Raw genomic sequence first — 15,521 nt, 5'->3', positions numbered from 1 at the left:
TCCCCCCCCCCCCGGCCAGGGTTAACACCAGGGGTCCCGCTCCGCTCGCCCGCGGCAGAGGCTGTCGCTGCGCTGCCAGGCGCTGTCGATGAGGCTCTGAGCGTCTTCGCATTTCTTCTTGATGGCGGCATCCAGAATGGCCTTGTGCAGGAGGTCGACCTGAAACACACGTGTGGGGCAGTCAGGAGGGGGAACGAACGACAGCCACTTCTCCTCCTTGTTGTAAAACCACCTCAAAAACAGACAGGAAAGTCGCCTGTGTCATAAATACAGGTGACGGAGGGGCACGGGGCTGAGCCAGGTTCCTCCCCCACTCCCCTTGCCAGCCCTGGATGCTCATGGCCCTCCTTGCCAGGGCACTCAAGCTCTGAATCCCACATCCCACAGTTATATGGACATGGAGGGGCTCCGTGGCTTTCCTGCCCTTCGTGGGAAAGCTGGGTTCACCCTGCAGGGAAAAAATCACCCACTCCTTCCTCGGAGGGCGCTGGCCCCGTTCACCCTTCCTTGCCGGAGGAAGGGTGTGACACAGCCTTGCACGCTCACCTGGTAGATGTTCCTCCACGTGGCGTTCAGCGCCGAGAGAAACCTCTCCAGTTCTGTAGTGCAACTAAAATAGAGGACCCAGGGGGGCAGGAACTGCTTGCGGTCCTGAGCAAACTCCTAAACATCAAGAGAGAGGCCGGGCGTTACCACCGCGGTCCTTGCCCAGCCCTGGGCTGTCCGGCCCCGAAGCACCATGCTCACCAAGATACAGTACTCCTTGCCAGCCTCTGTGGAGATGGCAGTGATGTCCGTCAGCTCCACGGTGCCCAGCGAGCGGAAGAAGCTCGTCTGGCAGTCCTCGTGGCAGGTGAAAGCCTTCTCGTCCGTCAGCACAAGGCAGCAGGGGACGCAAGGCGTAGGGGCAACACCTTGGGGGATCACCTGCACGGGGTGGGGAAAGGGGGGGGTTAAAGTCTGGCATGAAGGAGCCCCATCTCCACAGGGTGCCTCGTGGGGAAGCCCTCCCAGCTCGGGAGAAAACTGCCTGCTTCACCCCTGCCAGACATCCCCGCTCCCGTCGGCAGCTCCGTGCCGGCTGGGCTGTGCCCCAAAGGGGCTCCGGGCGAAAAAGGGGGGTCGATGCACCCACGCTTGGGGGCCTGTCCCCGGCTCACCCCTTTGGAGACAGCCTGGCAGAAGTACTGCATCCAGTCCGCCATATCTTCCTCGTTCTCGGCACTCAGCTCCAGGGAGGGCCGGTCCGTCAGGATCACCTGGAAGGAGTGGGGCCGGTCGGTGGTGTTGGAGCGCCGGCATCCCCCACACTGCTCGCCACTGGGAGAGAGGGGGGAGGGATGGAGGTCAGCAGGACGGACTGGCCAGCGCTAGCCTGAAAACAGCCTCCGTCTGCCCTCCCTGCGCGGCACGTCACCCCTTTCCCCCACAAGCATTCGTTTCCCATTTGTGACATCCCCTGCGGTTGCTCCAGGGATGCCCTCTGTCTCTGCACATCGTGGTGGAGCTGGAGTTGAGCACGGTGGGTTTGTGGAGGTCGCCCAGCGTGGCTCTTGGAGGGGCATGCCAGCCCTTCAGAGGCCAATTCCCCGTCAAAGGGTGGGCTTGGCATGCAAAACCCAGGAGGAAACGAGCCCATCTCCAGCTACACGCACCGGAGCCAAAGCAAATGGGCATCTGTACTCAGCCAGGAGCAAGCAGGGAGTCCTGTGGCACAGACTAGATCATGATTTGCCCAGAAACACCTCCCTGAACATCCCAAGGAGCTCCTGATCCCCAGATCCCCGCCAAATCTGGGCGCTACATCCTACCAGCTGCTTACCCCATGTTGATGGAGAGCAGAGGGGTGACGTCCGTGCGGTCCGGATACTGGTACAAGATCCCGTTGCTGCCGTTTGGGAAGATGAGAGAGGTGGTAACTGGAGTCAGCTCGGCCCCGGCAACTGCACAAACAACCTCTGCCTTCGGTCCCACAGCCACTCTGCCCTGCTCTCCACCCATGCAGTCCTGTGGGGTTGCGTTCCTGCTGCTGGGCAGCCACAACTGGTGGCTTTAGCCCCCCAGGTGACAAGATGGGTCCTCTCCATCTCCCAAGCAGCTCCTGGGCAGCAATCTGGTCCCAGCGCCTTCTCTGACGAGCCCTGGCTGACCCCAGTCCCGACCCACAGCCCCGGTGCCCACCTGAGCACCACGAAGCAGGTCTTCCACTGCTCTTTGCCCAGGTAGGAGGTCCCCGCCTTGTAGTGCAGGATGCCGTCCTTGGTGACCGCGTTTTCGGCGGAGGTGTAGCTATTGTTGGCAGGTCCCAACGCCTCGTCCATGGGGTCTTCCCAGTGAACGAGGCCGTAGAAACGCACAACCACGTCGCAGGCCTGTGAGAATCAGGCGGGGAAGTCAACAGGAGGGAGTCTCCCTGAGCCTCCGCCACATGTAGTGATGGCTGCGATATCCAAACTCACCTCGCACTTGGACTCCTGGGCCACGAACTTTGCGAGTGCCAGTTTCTCCATGGTGGCATCCGTGAGGATACTGGGGTATGGGGGCTCCCGGCACCCTTTGATCATGGCTGACTTCAAGGAGACCAGGAAGAACCTGAGAGACAGAGATCTCTGATGAGGCCAGGGCAAACAGCCCCTCATCTCCCTCACGCGCTCTCATGCCGAAGGGGCTTCCCTTCAACGTGGGCCTCTGGTCTTCCAGCCCAAAGGGTCTCAAAATCAACCTCACAGACCAAAGGCGACGGGGATTGCAAAGTCTGAGCTCGAGGAAAGAGACGGGTGAGACTGGGAGATGGACACCCATCCCAACACAGATCCCAGTATGACCATCCAGGCCCTGAAGAGGTCACCTCCCTGAGCTGACAACACGCAGAGAGACCCGGGGACGTGCCCTGAAACTCAAGACCTCGTCCCTACTCATCCCAAGTGACACAAAGGGGACACAGTCTCCATCGCCCAGTGCCTGCAGGGTTTAGCCGGTGGCATCAAACCAAACCCCAAACCCCCTCTGGTTGCAGGACTTTGTCGTGAAGGGCTGTCACTGGAGTCTCTTGCATTCCCCAAGTCACGCCGGGAGTCCAAGGTGCTGGCCAGAGGTCCTGCACCCCGGGAGGAAAGTGCCACGGTTCTGCCACCCGGTCCCTGCTTACTCGGTGAGAGCCACGTCTGCGGTGTCGAGCAGGAACTGCTTCCTCCGATTGGTGCACACCAGAGTCACCGTCTGCTGATCCAGCCCAACCTGTGCCACATATGACCGGTTAGGGAAGCCAGGTGGGGGACGAGGGGTGGTGAAGCAGGGCTGAACCTGGCTTCTGGCCCCGGGGGAGAAGGTCAGTGGTCACTCTGCTGCCCATGCAAAGATACGAGCAAGCTGGGCACCCGCAGAGGTGGCATTTGAGGGGGGATCACTTCTAACTCTCCCAGTCTCAAAAGATTCACTGGCCAAAATGCTCCCCATGGACAGAGCGCCTCACAGAAACACCCCACCGTGACGCTCCTGACACCCCTGCGGACGGAGAGGTGAGGACCGACCCCCCCACTCCCGCTCCCTCCAAGAGGGCTGACCCGACCCAGGCTGCACTCACCGAAATGTAGTCCAGCTCATTATAGGAAACGGCCTCCTCCACCATGTACGGCTTCTCCGCTGCCCCTGGCACAGACACAAAAGAGCCATGTGAAGAGGGGCAAAGGACCCCAAGCGCTGCCCGGATCCGGGCCGCTGCGCAGCAGCAGTGATGGACCTGCAAACCAAGCCGTGTCCCAGGCAGCACGGAGCTGCGGGGCACGTGTTCCAGGGCTTCTTGGGTGACAAGTCAACCTGAGCTCCCTACTGTGACTCTGGGGGACACGAGAGAACTGGGCAGGAGCTGGCAGTGAAGGTAGTGAGCTATGGTGCCCTAATTTATGGACAAGCAGCCTCCCTCCCTGCAGCTGAGCACTGAGGCTGTTGGGACGGGATACCTTTCCGGATCAGGTACACGTAGCAATCTGTCAGCAGGACGTAAATCAGCTGCAGGTTCCCCTCCATGTGCCCAGTGCTCATTCGGATCATCTGCGTGGAGAGGAAAGAGCTCTCAGCCTGCAACCAATGCAGTCACAGAGCCGGTCATTTGCAGGAGATCGATGGTGACCACCTTACCCTGAACAACTGTTCCTCGTTCTCCCGAAAGACGTGGATCATCAGCAGGAGGAGATGGTTGTTATCCACCCTGTGAAGAGAGACAGTAGAGGATGGACATAGACGTGGGGCTGGGTGAGTCCAGGAAGGGCAATCCCCTTCCTTATTGAACTTGTCCATGATTTGAGCACCTGTTAGCCCCCCAAGACCTTCTCCTCCTGACCCCTTGTGCCTCATCTTCCTCCTGGAAAAGGATGGGCTTTGCCCCCCAAACCGAGGACAAAGGGAAAAGTGAGAGCTCGAGCTCAAGATTGTTTGGAAGATGCTCTCCCTGCTGAGCAAACCCAGCCTCACCTGAACTCGGAGGGATGGGTCAGCTCCGAAGGGCTGCCCTGCCCTTCCTCCACGCCAGAGTCCTCGGCGCTGCTCGGGGAAGGGCTGGGCTGCTCCTTCTTCGGCTCGTGGAGAGCCTGGGGGTTGGCAGTTTCTGTCTGGCCAGTTTGGGGTTCATCACTCGCCCCTCCAGACTCCTCTACTGCCCCAGCTGCTTCTCCCTCTCTGCGTTCTTCTTCTTCAGGAGCCTCAGGGCTACCAGAAACATGTGGCGGTTGGCCAGGCCCTGGAGCGTCATGGTGGCCACCACCTGGTGCAGCAGCGTTTGGACTCTCGACGGTAAAGCGGTAGAAGTCCATGGGGGCTGAAATTCCCTCACTAAAGTCGCCAGAGGACGATCCATCCGGGGTCTCCCCTGGCGTGCCAGTCCGAAAGGACTGCCCGGGGGGCTCGAGGGGGGCATTCCAGCCACCGGGGTCCAGCTGCCCGTTAAGCCTGTCCATCACCTTGCTCAGTGGCTGCCCCACACTCTCCATGGACGTGTCCTTCATCTCGGGGATGCGTAGAGCCAGCTGGCTGAGGGCAGAACGGTCACGACCCTCTTCCCGCCCGCTTGGGCTTGGCTCACCAGCCGGGGCAGCGGGACCATCGTCTCTCTGAGGGTCTTCTCTGTCACTCAGCCCGTTCATGCCGCTGTCTCCGCTGGCCTGCTGGGTCTCGGGCACTACGGGCGCAGGGGTGTTCATTGGCTCCTCGGGCTTCGCTTTCTTCTTCTTGCCTGTTTTCTTCTTCTTGGCTAACCTGCATGGTGAGAGACCAGTAGAGATGTCACTCATCTGTGCCTGCTTAGACTTCTGCAATATAGAGAGGGGGTCCCACCCTTTCCCAACAACCTTCCTTTGCAATTTTCCCTGTTGCGGAAAAATCCTTGTATCAAGAACATGGCTCAGTGTGCGGCCACATAGAGCCCCCGTCTCCATGCCAGCCGTCACAAGAAGAGCAGGGTATGGACACTGTTTCCTACCTATCCAAAAAAGAACAGAGTCATCGGCTGCCGGACGCAGCATCTTGGGCTTCCTTTGGCTGCAAAGGGGATCACAAATGGATGCGGAGCTAAAGTGACGTGGGAGAAATCCCTGTCTGAGAGCAAGATGCTGGGAAGGGAGAAGGTTTCAAGAGGACGTGGGAATGCCGTGTCCCCGCCTGCCAGAAGAGGGAGATGCAGGCTGGAGCCTGCTCCAGCCGAACGGCATACCGGGATGCCGGCTGCGGAAGTGTTCAGGCCTCCCATGGCACCCAAACTGCTGCCAGGTCACTCTTGTTTGGGAAGCGAGCACAGTGCTCCTCTTCCCGTGTGTCTGCAGGAGAGCGGGGTGCGACAGAACCCAGCTCCTCTGCTCCTCCCAGGAAAAACAGGGTGTGAGAACAAAGCACAGGCCTGCTGGGCTGCTTTTGGGGTGCCCCCAACCCTGAGTGTGAGCAGACAGAGCCTTGAGCTCTTTGTCTGGGTTTAAGGGCTCCAAGGGACCCCTGGGGATCTCCTCTGCAAGTGTCAAACACAGGCCAGCAGGTCTGCGGAGGCATCTCCCTCAACAGGTTTAGCCACAGCTCATTGACAAACAAGAGGAAGGACGGGAGAGAAGATCTGAGACCCAGAGTTGCTGCAAACCTGCCATCAGCTGGAGAAAACTTCAAATAAAAGCTCACGGCTTCCTCTGAGCTCTCCGACACAGACGGTCAGGCAAAGGTGTTTATGTCGAGCCAGCCTGTAGCTCTACAGACCCAAGGGACCAGCTCTGTTGACGCCTACAGAGCATCAGCTGGTGTCTGGAGGTATAAAACCATTTTCTCATGATTGTAGAAAGGCTACACCACAGATGCTGTCTCCGTTGGGCTAGAAGGGCTGGCATATCATCAACATCTGGTGACAGATGACACTCGGGGCATGTTTCCAGGCCAGGCAGCTCTGTCCCTACCTGATGACCTCCAGCTCTGTGCAGCTCTCGGATTGATCCGTTCCTTCAGGGGTGGCTTCTGCCTTCTCCTGGGAAGCTGCGTGCACCGGCGTGGTCTCGGTGGAGGACGGTGCGTCGGCTTTCTCCTCGTTGAAGGGGTTGTAGCGCTGTGTCGGGCTCTTCACGGAGGCCTTGCTGCCGTTCGCCTCTGAGGCAGTGGAGCGTGGGCAGCTGAGTGTGTCCGTGAGGTCTCCATCTGCAAAGACAAGAAGGGAAGAGCAGAATTAATGTCAGCTCGGGCACCTGGATCAAGTCAAATCAAGCAAAGCTGCGCACTGGGGGCTCGGGGCACTACAGGATCACAATACTGCTCGCAGGGACACCATCCCGGGCACTGGCAGAGTGCTGTCGGACCAGCTTAGCTTCAGAGATTGCTGCAGGCAGCAGGCTCTTTGCGAGGAGGGACAGAGAGGCCAGCGCGCACCCCAGCATCGCTCTGCATTTTGCACCCGCTGCAATTTAGACAACGCCTGGAAATAACAGCTCGGTCACCCAGGAGCCGGCAGCCGGATTAAGATGTAGAGGTAGCGTCCTTGGGAAGGAACTTGAGGGGTTTTGGGGCCACGGTGCTCCTTAGCAAGATGACAAAGAGCTAAAGAGGCTGCTGCCCCGCATTGCTGCTTCTCCCCTGCGACTGGGTCTTAGGAAGACGCTCGCTCGGCTAGAAGGGCAGAAACAGAGCCAGCCCGTAGAGCAGCGATCCTTACGGAACGGGCTGCTTTTCTCTGCTTGCACAAGACACACACGGGGGGCTGGAAGTGTGGTGGAGGGGGGGGACAGAGCATTCACCAGGGTCTGAGGACAGCAGGCTGCACAGACAGGTCGTAGCACAACCAGCTTGGTCCATGTTAGTCTTCAGAGGGAAAAGGAGCAGCGGAGAAGGGCTACAGGAGTCATGCTCGGAGTTATCTGTCCACAAAATCAGGGTTAAAGGAAGGTTACCCATGCCCTTCTCTTCTCCAGCACCCTGCATTTCCAAAGACAGCTAGAAACCTCTTGCTAGGCAGGGAAACCCCTTCTGAAGGAAACCACAGCCCTGGCAGACTGATTCAGGGGCGTAGGTTTTGAGTAGGAAAATGAAGCCTCTTATAAAAAATCTAATAAAGGCAGTTTTGTGACGGCCGATTTCAAAACGCTGCTTTGTTCCTGCTGAAACGCCTGCCCCGCAGCGCGGAGGGTGTGACCTCTGTCAAGGGAAGTAAATCGGGTGGATTTTTAATGTCTACGTTAAAGGGAAAATAAAACATTTAAAAGCAATTTCAGACCCAGGCTTCTAGCCTGTATCACCAAAATGAACATCGCTTCTTTTGCCTACACCCTGCTGATTCTGTTGAGACAAAACAATCTTTGTCCAAAATACAGAATTTTACCCCAAAATGCATTTGCTGAAAATGGGGAACTGCCCCAACTTTCTTAACCTCTTGCTCTGTGTACAAACAGCAAGGAATGCATTGGTAAGCTAAGCTCGCAGGGGGGATACGATGAAAACTTTGCTACAGCCGAGGTTTGCTCAGCACACAGTAACCCAGCCCGGAGCAGCGGTGGATCACACTGGCACCGCTTTGCAACCAGGACCTGCACACGGGATCCGTGCACACCTCCGAAAGCCGGAGGGATCTGCCCCCAGCATCCCTTGGCTTCTCCCAGCCCGCTCCCAACACCCACGGTTAAGTTGCTCGCCGGGTGTTGGGTTTAGAAACGTGGTTTGTACCCTCTAGGTGTACGCTCAAGCTTCAGGGATACGTTAAACCATCTCTGTGAGCATCTCTGCGCGTGGGGTAAGAAAGAAGATGAGAGGGAGCATGTTAGAGCCCAAGAGCCATCCACATGGAATTCAGGCAGAATTTCCCCAAATATTCAGGCGGTACCAGCCAAGGCAATTCAGACCCGGGGCTCCATCCAGCTTTCAGCTGCAAAGGACAGAGCACGGGTATATTTCCTCCAGGGGTAAAGCAGAGAAGTCTCCTACTCCTGTGACACGCAAAGGATACACAGAGGGACTGCACGTGGAGGAAGGAGAACAAGTTCCTCTAAAATGGGCACGTGCTCTTGACTGTAAAGGCCAGACATAGCTGACAAGTTGGTTTTAAAAGTGGTAAAATAAAAAAAAGAAAAAAAAGAGAAGTGTGGTGACTCAAACTGAGCACAGCGATGTGCTGGATGTTGTGGCTTCGAGAGATGTTTTGATACAGGAGAGCAGGGTCCAAGGAAAACAAAACCTCCCAAATTAATCCCTGCAAAAGGCCCAAAATTAAAGAAAGCAGAATTAATTCAGCTGTTTTCCAGGGCTTTCAGGAAATCAATGAAGGTGGATCAGTTTTTCAATCAGCACCCTGTGTGCTTTACCCCACGGAGGAAATCTACGGTGTGAGGTCAGCTGGCACGGTCACGCTCATTTTGGACGGCTGCTGATCCCTGCCTGCCAGCTTCGCGGCGGGGGCGATTTTGCAGCTTTTCTTTTGTAACCTGGTATAAAGGCTCCTTTATCAACACAGGCCGCAACGTATTGAGCAGCCACAGAACCGCGCTCGAAACTCCAGCCCCGCGTCTGCTACGCCGAGCGCTGGGGCAGACACGTCTAGAAGACACGGAGGCATCGTCAGAGGCAGGAAAACAATCCTCCGCTCCGGGATATACGGCCAGGTGAGCGTGCCTGCATACACCAGGAGTTGGGGAAAGCTTTGCACGTGGTCTTACGGATGAGACACACAACCTCCCACCTTGGGGGATCTTTTCCTCTCCTTTCTGCCTCTACCGAATTCCATCAAGATGCGGTGGTTGCTCGTTAAAGAAGTGAACCGGGGAGCATGCAGCAAGCTTCAGGTGGCAGCAATGCAGAGAGAAAAACAAAATGTTGTAACAGACGAGTATGTCCCACCTTCCCAGTCTCTGCTGGGCATGGTCTGCATTGCTGGAAAGACATCTCCAAAATCATAATCTACAAAAACGAGGGATAAAACTCAGGATTAGAAATACAAGTAGTGGGGAGGGAGCGGGGACAGGGGAGAGTGTGAAGGGGATTTGGGGAGGGAGATAGGAAAGGAGAAAACAAAACAATCTTCCACCAGTATCTGAAACGCATGAGAAAATCATTAGGGAACATGGGTGCAAATGGAAACCAGCTGCACTAATGGTTGCTCCTGCTGGATGTTTGTGTTATGGGAGCTACAATGGGACCAGAGAAGGATGAAGGCCCCATTATGCAAGCTGCTGGAAAGTTAAAACAGAAAAACAGTTGGTGTCATCCAGGGCTTGTGTACCTAATCAGGGATCCCCTCTCGGAAGCAATTTAATTGCTCTGTGCCTCAGTTTCCCCACTTCACGTTTACCTCCCATAGACACCGTGATGTTTGACTCACTAACGTTTGCAAAGCCAGGGGTCTGATTAAAGGGAAAAATTTGTCCTCTGATCCTAAAATCCCCAGCTCCACCTACACTCCCAGGGTAGCGAGATGCTCCTGTTGAAATGATGAGCAGTGAAATAAGTTATTGAAGTTCAATTCCTCCACGCCGGAGGAAGAGCGGCAATGCCTGCCCTCCAGGGCTCCAACACCTCCACCATCCTGGTCCCACAACAGGGCGCGGCATTTCTACGTCAGCACCAAACCCCTCTACGCATGGGGAAACTGAGACACAGATCACAACCGCTGCCCGGACACACAGAATAGCTTGCGACGATGCTAAAACCAAAATCTAGCTCCAAAATCTCCTGGATCTCTACTCCAAACCCCTCTTCTCTTGAGCATTAAGCTTCCATCCACCAGACGGGCTGGAGAGCGTAGCCAAACCTAAGTGACACCCCGTGCCCAGTCAACAGGGACAGTAGGAGATGTGCCGGCACCAAGACATGTTCTGCTGAGGGAGGAACAGGAATACAAGCCCAGGGGGTGCAGCATGCACTGAAATGGCTGCTTATGCCAAACCTCCGGGGACAGAGGAGCTTCCTCCTGTGACTTTTACTGCTAGGCTCCTCGTGCTGTCTCCAACTTACCTGGATGCTGGAGGTTTGGCATAAGCAAGTCCCCGAAAGCAAACCCTTTCACGCTCACAGCACGAGCGCAGATGTTGTGGGTGAGCCCAAGACAGTGCTGTGCTTCAAAGCCCTTTGCTAAAACGATGCTAACGCCCATACCCACATCTGCATCTTGCTTCCCAGGCTGTTCCTTCTCAGCATCTTTAATATTAGTCTGCAGTTTCTATCTTGCACATAAAAGGCAACTGGCAGACCCTCGTCTCAGAGGGAACCTGTCCGTATGCGGACTCGGTCCTGAATTCACTGCATCCAATTAACGGCACGCATCACCCCATCTGTTCCAGAATCCCCTGATCTCGCTTTGTTCAAACTGACATCAAAAAAGGAACAGCGCCAACGTGTTTTGGATTAGGAACAGCAGCAGCAGAGCTGTTCCTTCACCTGAACATGCTTCATGCAGTGTAACAGCTCCCTGCTCCAGCCTGAAGCAGGTTAAGGGGGCTGGCACAAGGTATAAGTCTTCTCAGTTCATCTGGAACAACATCCAGTCCTCTCTGATAGCGATAAGGGGGTGAGTACGACAACTTATCAGGCTGCTCAAGTTAAGATGCATAAAGAGGAAAAAACAGCACCTCTGAGACCACTGGCTGCCTTTCCCTCAGACTGCGGACATGGAGAAAAGACTCTGGAAACTATTCCCCACCACCTCCAGCCTATTTCGGTCTCTGGACTGCAAAATAAGCAGTTAAAAAAGGTCCTCTGCAGCCCTGCGTACCTGCTCTGAACTGGAAGCCACGTTCAGATACAGACACGATTTTCACTCCATGGGGAGATTTCTCCAGTTCCTGCTAAAACACCCCCCCCGGGATGGAAACGTGGCCTGAGGTGACTAGCATGGGAAGTCCTTCTCTCCTGGTCCGAGGCAAAGGGGCTGTCCACAGCTTAAATCCCAGCACCTCCCAAGGCAAGACAGGAGAGACTCACAGCCTAACTGCTGGGTCTCTCGCTTTGGTCTCTTCCAGCCCATCATTTGCTACCTCATTCGGCATCTCGCCCGGTCCAGCAGCTCAGCCGAAGGAGATGTGGGAGCACAAAGGCCTGACCGCACCCATCTCCAAAAAAACCACTGACCTTCACTGGATGGAGCGATGGCGCTGTCGTCCCATTCCAGGTTGGTGGAGGTGACCGAGTTGAAGGAGTTGAGGGACAGGCTGTCCGAGCCGTGCACGGAGCTGGGCAGGCGGTCCTCAAAGTCTAGCAGGTACTGAGGTTTGTAGTAATCCGGCATGTACGGGGCCAGATCCAGGTAAGGAGCGTCCTGCAGAGAAGAGAGCGTGGGGTGAGTCAGGCTCTAGTCACCGCACACAGTTATTAGCACAGTCGAAACGATGGGACTGTCCTTGAACGTCCTCTGACTGTCCATTTCTGCCGCCTTTCAGAGGAAACCCGGCAGCTCCACTGCGACACTGAGGGTTAGCCAGTGGCTTTGTGTTTACCTGGAGCGACGCCAGCATTTCGTACGGCGCTTGCAGAGCTCAGCTCCTTTATCCCCATCAATCTGCCCCGCAGCTGGCTTCCCCACACATGCCTCATTCCTCTTCTGAACCGTGCAGAGGAATAACTGAGCAATAGGAATAAATCCCATTGCCGGATCTCCAAAGATCCCAGCCTAGAGCCTTTCCTAGAAGTGGCAGCTTCACGTTTTCAGCTGAAGGCCAACAAGAAGGTACACCCTGGACCAAGCGGTGGGACCTGTGACACCCAGGACGCTCCCTGCTCCACATACCCGCTCTCCCAGAGCCAAGACAAACGGATAAAACACTCACCAGATCCAAGTCAAAGCGGATGAACTCCAGCCCAGACACCAGCGTTAAGAACAAGGTCAGATGATCGTGACTGCAAACCAGGGCGTTCCTGCAGCATGGATAAAACAGAAGAGCTTTAGAGATGGAGGAAAGAGAAGAAATAGCTACAAGCGCCCTTCCGTTTTCTTGGTGGCGTGTCTCCGAGCTGCCGCATAAACAGCCTCAGAGCTGTGAGCCTGCTGTTTTCCTCTTCCTAAGAGCAATGGCAGAGCTTAAGGGCAGATATGTGTGGCTCAGAGCAGGCGGGCATCCACTATGTGCTGTCCCCGAACCGAGCTACGGGCAGATTTCCAGGCGTCCACCAGAGCTGGGTCCCCCTGGACAAGAGCTCAGCAGCTTCTTGGAAAACATGGAAGAATATAAAGGCTACATCCAGGACTGGGAGTGAAAGCAGTAACTAGGAGAGATGCATGGAAGTCCTCTTATATAGGACAGTGCGTCCACATCTGGGACCTTTAAATTAATCATGCAAAACCTCTGCAAAACCCACAAGGAAAGACCAGACCCTGATCAACTGCTTGTTCCCCACTGGCAAATTAGGGCTTGCTTCTGACAAGAAGGGATGCCAACCAGTGCCCTAACGAGAACGAGCTGGGATACTCACTTGACATAGTACTTGTGCAGCAGGCTTAGGTTCTCCTGGAACAGCCTCAAATAGCTCTCCAAGGAGTTTTCGTTGAGGGCTAGGTACAGCCATGCCCGGCCTGAAAAGAAAGCAGCAGACAGATTTATCTGTGGGGAAACGCCCGAGAAGCGAAGCAAGCCTGGAAATAAACACGAATCAGTTAAAACATGTCAGATCGTTCATTCGCATTTGTATCATTTCAGGGGAGCAACTGACCGTTGGGGAAATCTGTGGGGAAAAATGTCAGCGGGAGATGAAGGGGCAGATTTGTGATTCAGAGTGGGAATAAGAACAAGAGACCGCGTGGTAACCAGTTGAGAAGCAGACACACAACTGTGTCTCTCCAGCAAGATGGGAACCCTACTGGCATTTCCAGGAGGGATCAGGAGACAGGAGAGACGGAGGGAGAATCGCTCTAAATCAGCGCAGGTGCAATTTGAGATATTACACAAATTCTGCAGGTGCAGAGAGGTGCATGGTGGAGTCTGCGCTCAGCTCCGCTCTCACCGGTACGGGGCTTGGGAGATGAAGGGTGTTGGGATAATCAGGCAGAGGGGAGATCTCTGGGCACCGTCCTGCGTCAAAAGCGGCCTCGATGGTCCCAAACATCCTACAGACAACTCGCAGCAGGGGAGAAGCGACATCGGGCAAATGACAGCTACAGCAAGACATTCTGGGGCGAGAGAGGCGATGCCTCCCATCTGCCAGAAACCCTTCCCCAGAGCACGGCCCAGCAGATCGCTTTGGCTTCAAGGCAGCAGAAGCAGGGTTATGTCTCTGACCCAACACCCAATCCTGAGACACGGTGCAATTATTTCTAGAGCCGTCATACGGTTACGGCAGGACTCTCACCTCCTTGGCCTGAGCAAAGCGACCCGGACTCAGTGGGGAGCTGCCTGCTGGCTCCCTCAATCTGCCTGCAGCTCCAGCCCTCGAACACGCAGCCAGCACAACCTGCCTGGACTTCCTGCTAGATGTCCCCAAACCGAGGTTTGCCCTCAGAGCCGGGGCAGCTTCTGCGAATACTCACTGCGTCCCAGGTTGGTGGCCACATGTTGAAGCACTTCGATCTGTTTGACGGCTTCCCGGCGGGTGAAGTGAACGACCAGCACCCAGTAGCCCGAGGAAAGATCTTGCAGGCTGGAAGAAGAAAGAAGCCCAGAGGAAGGTTAAGCAAGGGCTTCATTGTCTCCATCCCAGTTACTGCCTAGATGGCTTCCCCATGCTGAGGCTACATGCTAGGCAAAGCACGGTGAAAAGCATCCCAGCAGCCCAGAGGCAGGCTCCACGCTTACCCATAGAGCAGAGCGTGGTCCAGATGTTCACAGAGCCGCTGCAGGACCTTGTCATGGTTTCTGATGGCCGGCGTCTCGTCTTCACAGGCAGCAAAGTAGCTCTGCAGCTGCAAAAAGATGGGATGGCTGAAACGCCCTTCTACAGCCCACTGAGGAGGCAGATGGAGATGCCAACACACTCACAGCCAGCATTAAATAGCTTTTTTTAATCTCTCAGCTTGCTAAACCTTGATGCAGGTTACTCACAGGGTATAGCAATTGGTTTCAAGAGTACCCTAAAGGCAGTAACTCATAGGGAGAACCTCACCCACAAAGATTTGTGCATTTTTCAGAGACGTGCCAGCAACGTGGCCGCAGCTGCACAACCAACTTCCCTGTTTGTTGAGCAGGTGGGCTGAGCTGCGCAGCCTCCTCCTTTACAGCTAACACTACAGCGGGGTTTTGGTGGTTCCTCTGCAGCGATGCAGCCATCGCAAAGCCGTTCAGAACAGAAATAAATCAGGGCTCTGGGCTCCATTTCTGGCTCTGCCATGGACGAGTCCCCTCCCCGGTCTCAGGGTCTTGGCACGGGAAACCCTGGTTGCGGAGAGATGTTGCTTCCAGGTATAAAAGATGCTCTGAGTCCAGGGGCCTCATTCTTGCAGCACGCGTGCTCTGTGCTAGTGTGAAATCTCAGCGCAGTTTTGGCATCCCGGGAAGAGACAGAGGTTTTCTTGTTACAGGCGGCTCAAGCGATCGCCACGATGCTGGGTATTGACGCCAGGCAGCTGAGAGCTGCCCCAGACTTTCAAACACAGGCTGGTACGGATTGCCTGGCCGCACAGCAGCAGGGACTCGGGAGGGTGCAGAGGGCAGCGCAGATACGGACGGAGGCACATGCGCATGGGACAAAGGCAGCTCAATTAATCCCGAGTCGTTTGCCTCTGCTGGGGCGAGGCTGCATCGCTACGACACATCACGTCACGTAGCTGATGCTGTCTCAAAAATCAGGACAGCTTGACCCATCCTCAGTTAACCCGTTCGCAGCTGCAAAGTTAGGTCTAAGGTCAGCGCTGGCCCCGTGCTCTGCTGACAGCAGCCCTGGAGGCTCGACACAGCGTAAATTGCTTTTCTGCTTCTGTAAAACCACTCAATAGAAATCCTAGAAATCCCCTTACACCCAAATCCTATATCCCTTCCCAGCTGACCCACCGGCCTCCTCCTGCCCCTGGAGCTTACAGATCTATTTAGGTCCCCATCTCGCACATACTTGGCATTCAGGCAGGGAGATTACTCACCCAGGATGTAATCTCAGCTGTA

At 55.6% G+C, this 15,521-nt stretch overlaps 1 protein-coding gene across 1 annotated transcript; it reads right to left on the bottom strand.

Annotated features, from left to right (window-relative positions):
* Positions 1-6: 6 nt before the first annotated feature.
* Positions 7-14,693, bottom strand: PLEKHM2 (pleckstrin homology and RUN domain containing M2). The gene is made up of 21 exons (XM_009289730.2): positions 14,655-14,693; positions 14,223-14,329; positions 13,958-14,067; positions 12,907-13,006; positions 12,264-12,351; positions 11,569-11,755; positions 9,343-9,402; positions 7,254-7,373; positions 6,426-6,660; positions 4,471-5,250; positions 4,138-4,207; positions 3,960-4,050; positions 3,584-3,648; positions 3,149-3,237; positions 2,460-2,592; positions 2,182-2,372; positions 1,823-1,888; positions 1,161-1,320; positions 748-927; positions 547-663; positions 7-159 (listed from the first exon to the last, which is right to left on the bottom strand). Exons 1-21 carry the CDS (start codon positions 14,691-14,693, stop codon positions 22-24), a joined length of 3,126 nt encoding a protein of 1,041 aa, XP_009288005.1. The 3' UTR covers positions 7-21.
* Between the last annotated feature and the right edge of the window lie 828 nt (positions 14,694-15,521).

This window comes from Aptenodytes forsteri, unplaced genomic scaffold (assembly GCF_000699145.1).
Source record: "Aptenodytes forsteri isolate BGI_AS27 unplaced genomic scaffold, ASM69914v1 Scaffold61, whole genome shotgun sequence".
Lineage (NCBI taxonomy): Eukaryota > Metazoa > Chordata > Aves > Sphenisciformes > Spheniscidae > Aptenodytes > Aptenodytes forsteri.
The sequence above is the reverse complement of the archived record's forward strand: the minus strand, read 5'-3'. Positions and strand labels throughout refer to the sequence as shown.

Coding starts and splice junctions, on each gene's coding strand:
- PLEKHM2 (XM_009289730.2), bottom strand. CDS start 14,693: ATGGCTGCATCGCTGCAGAGGAACCACCAAAACCCCGCT. Junction 1,889..2,181: donor ACCTGCTTCGTGGTGCTCAG/GTGGGCACCGGG, acceptor CCCAAACGGCAG/CAACGGGATCTTGTACCAGT. Junction 928..1,160: donor GCCAGGCTGTCTCCAAAGGG/GTGAGCCGGGGA, acceptor CACCCCGTGCAG/GTGATCCCCCAAGGTGTTGC.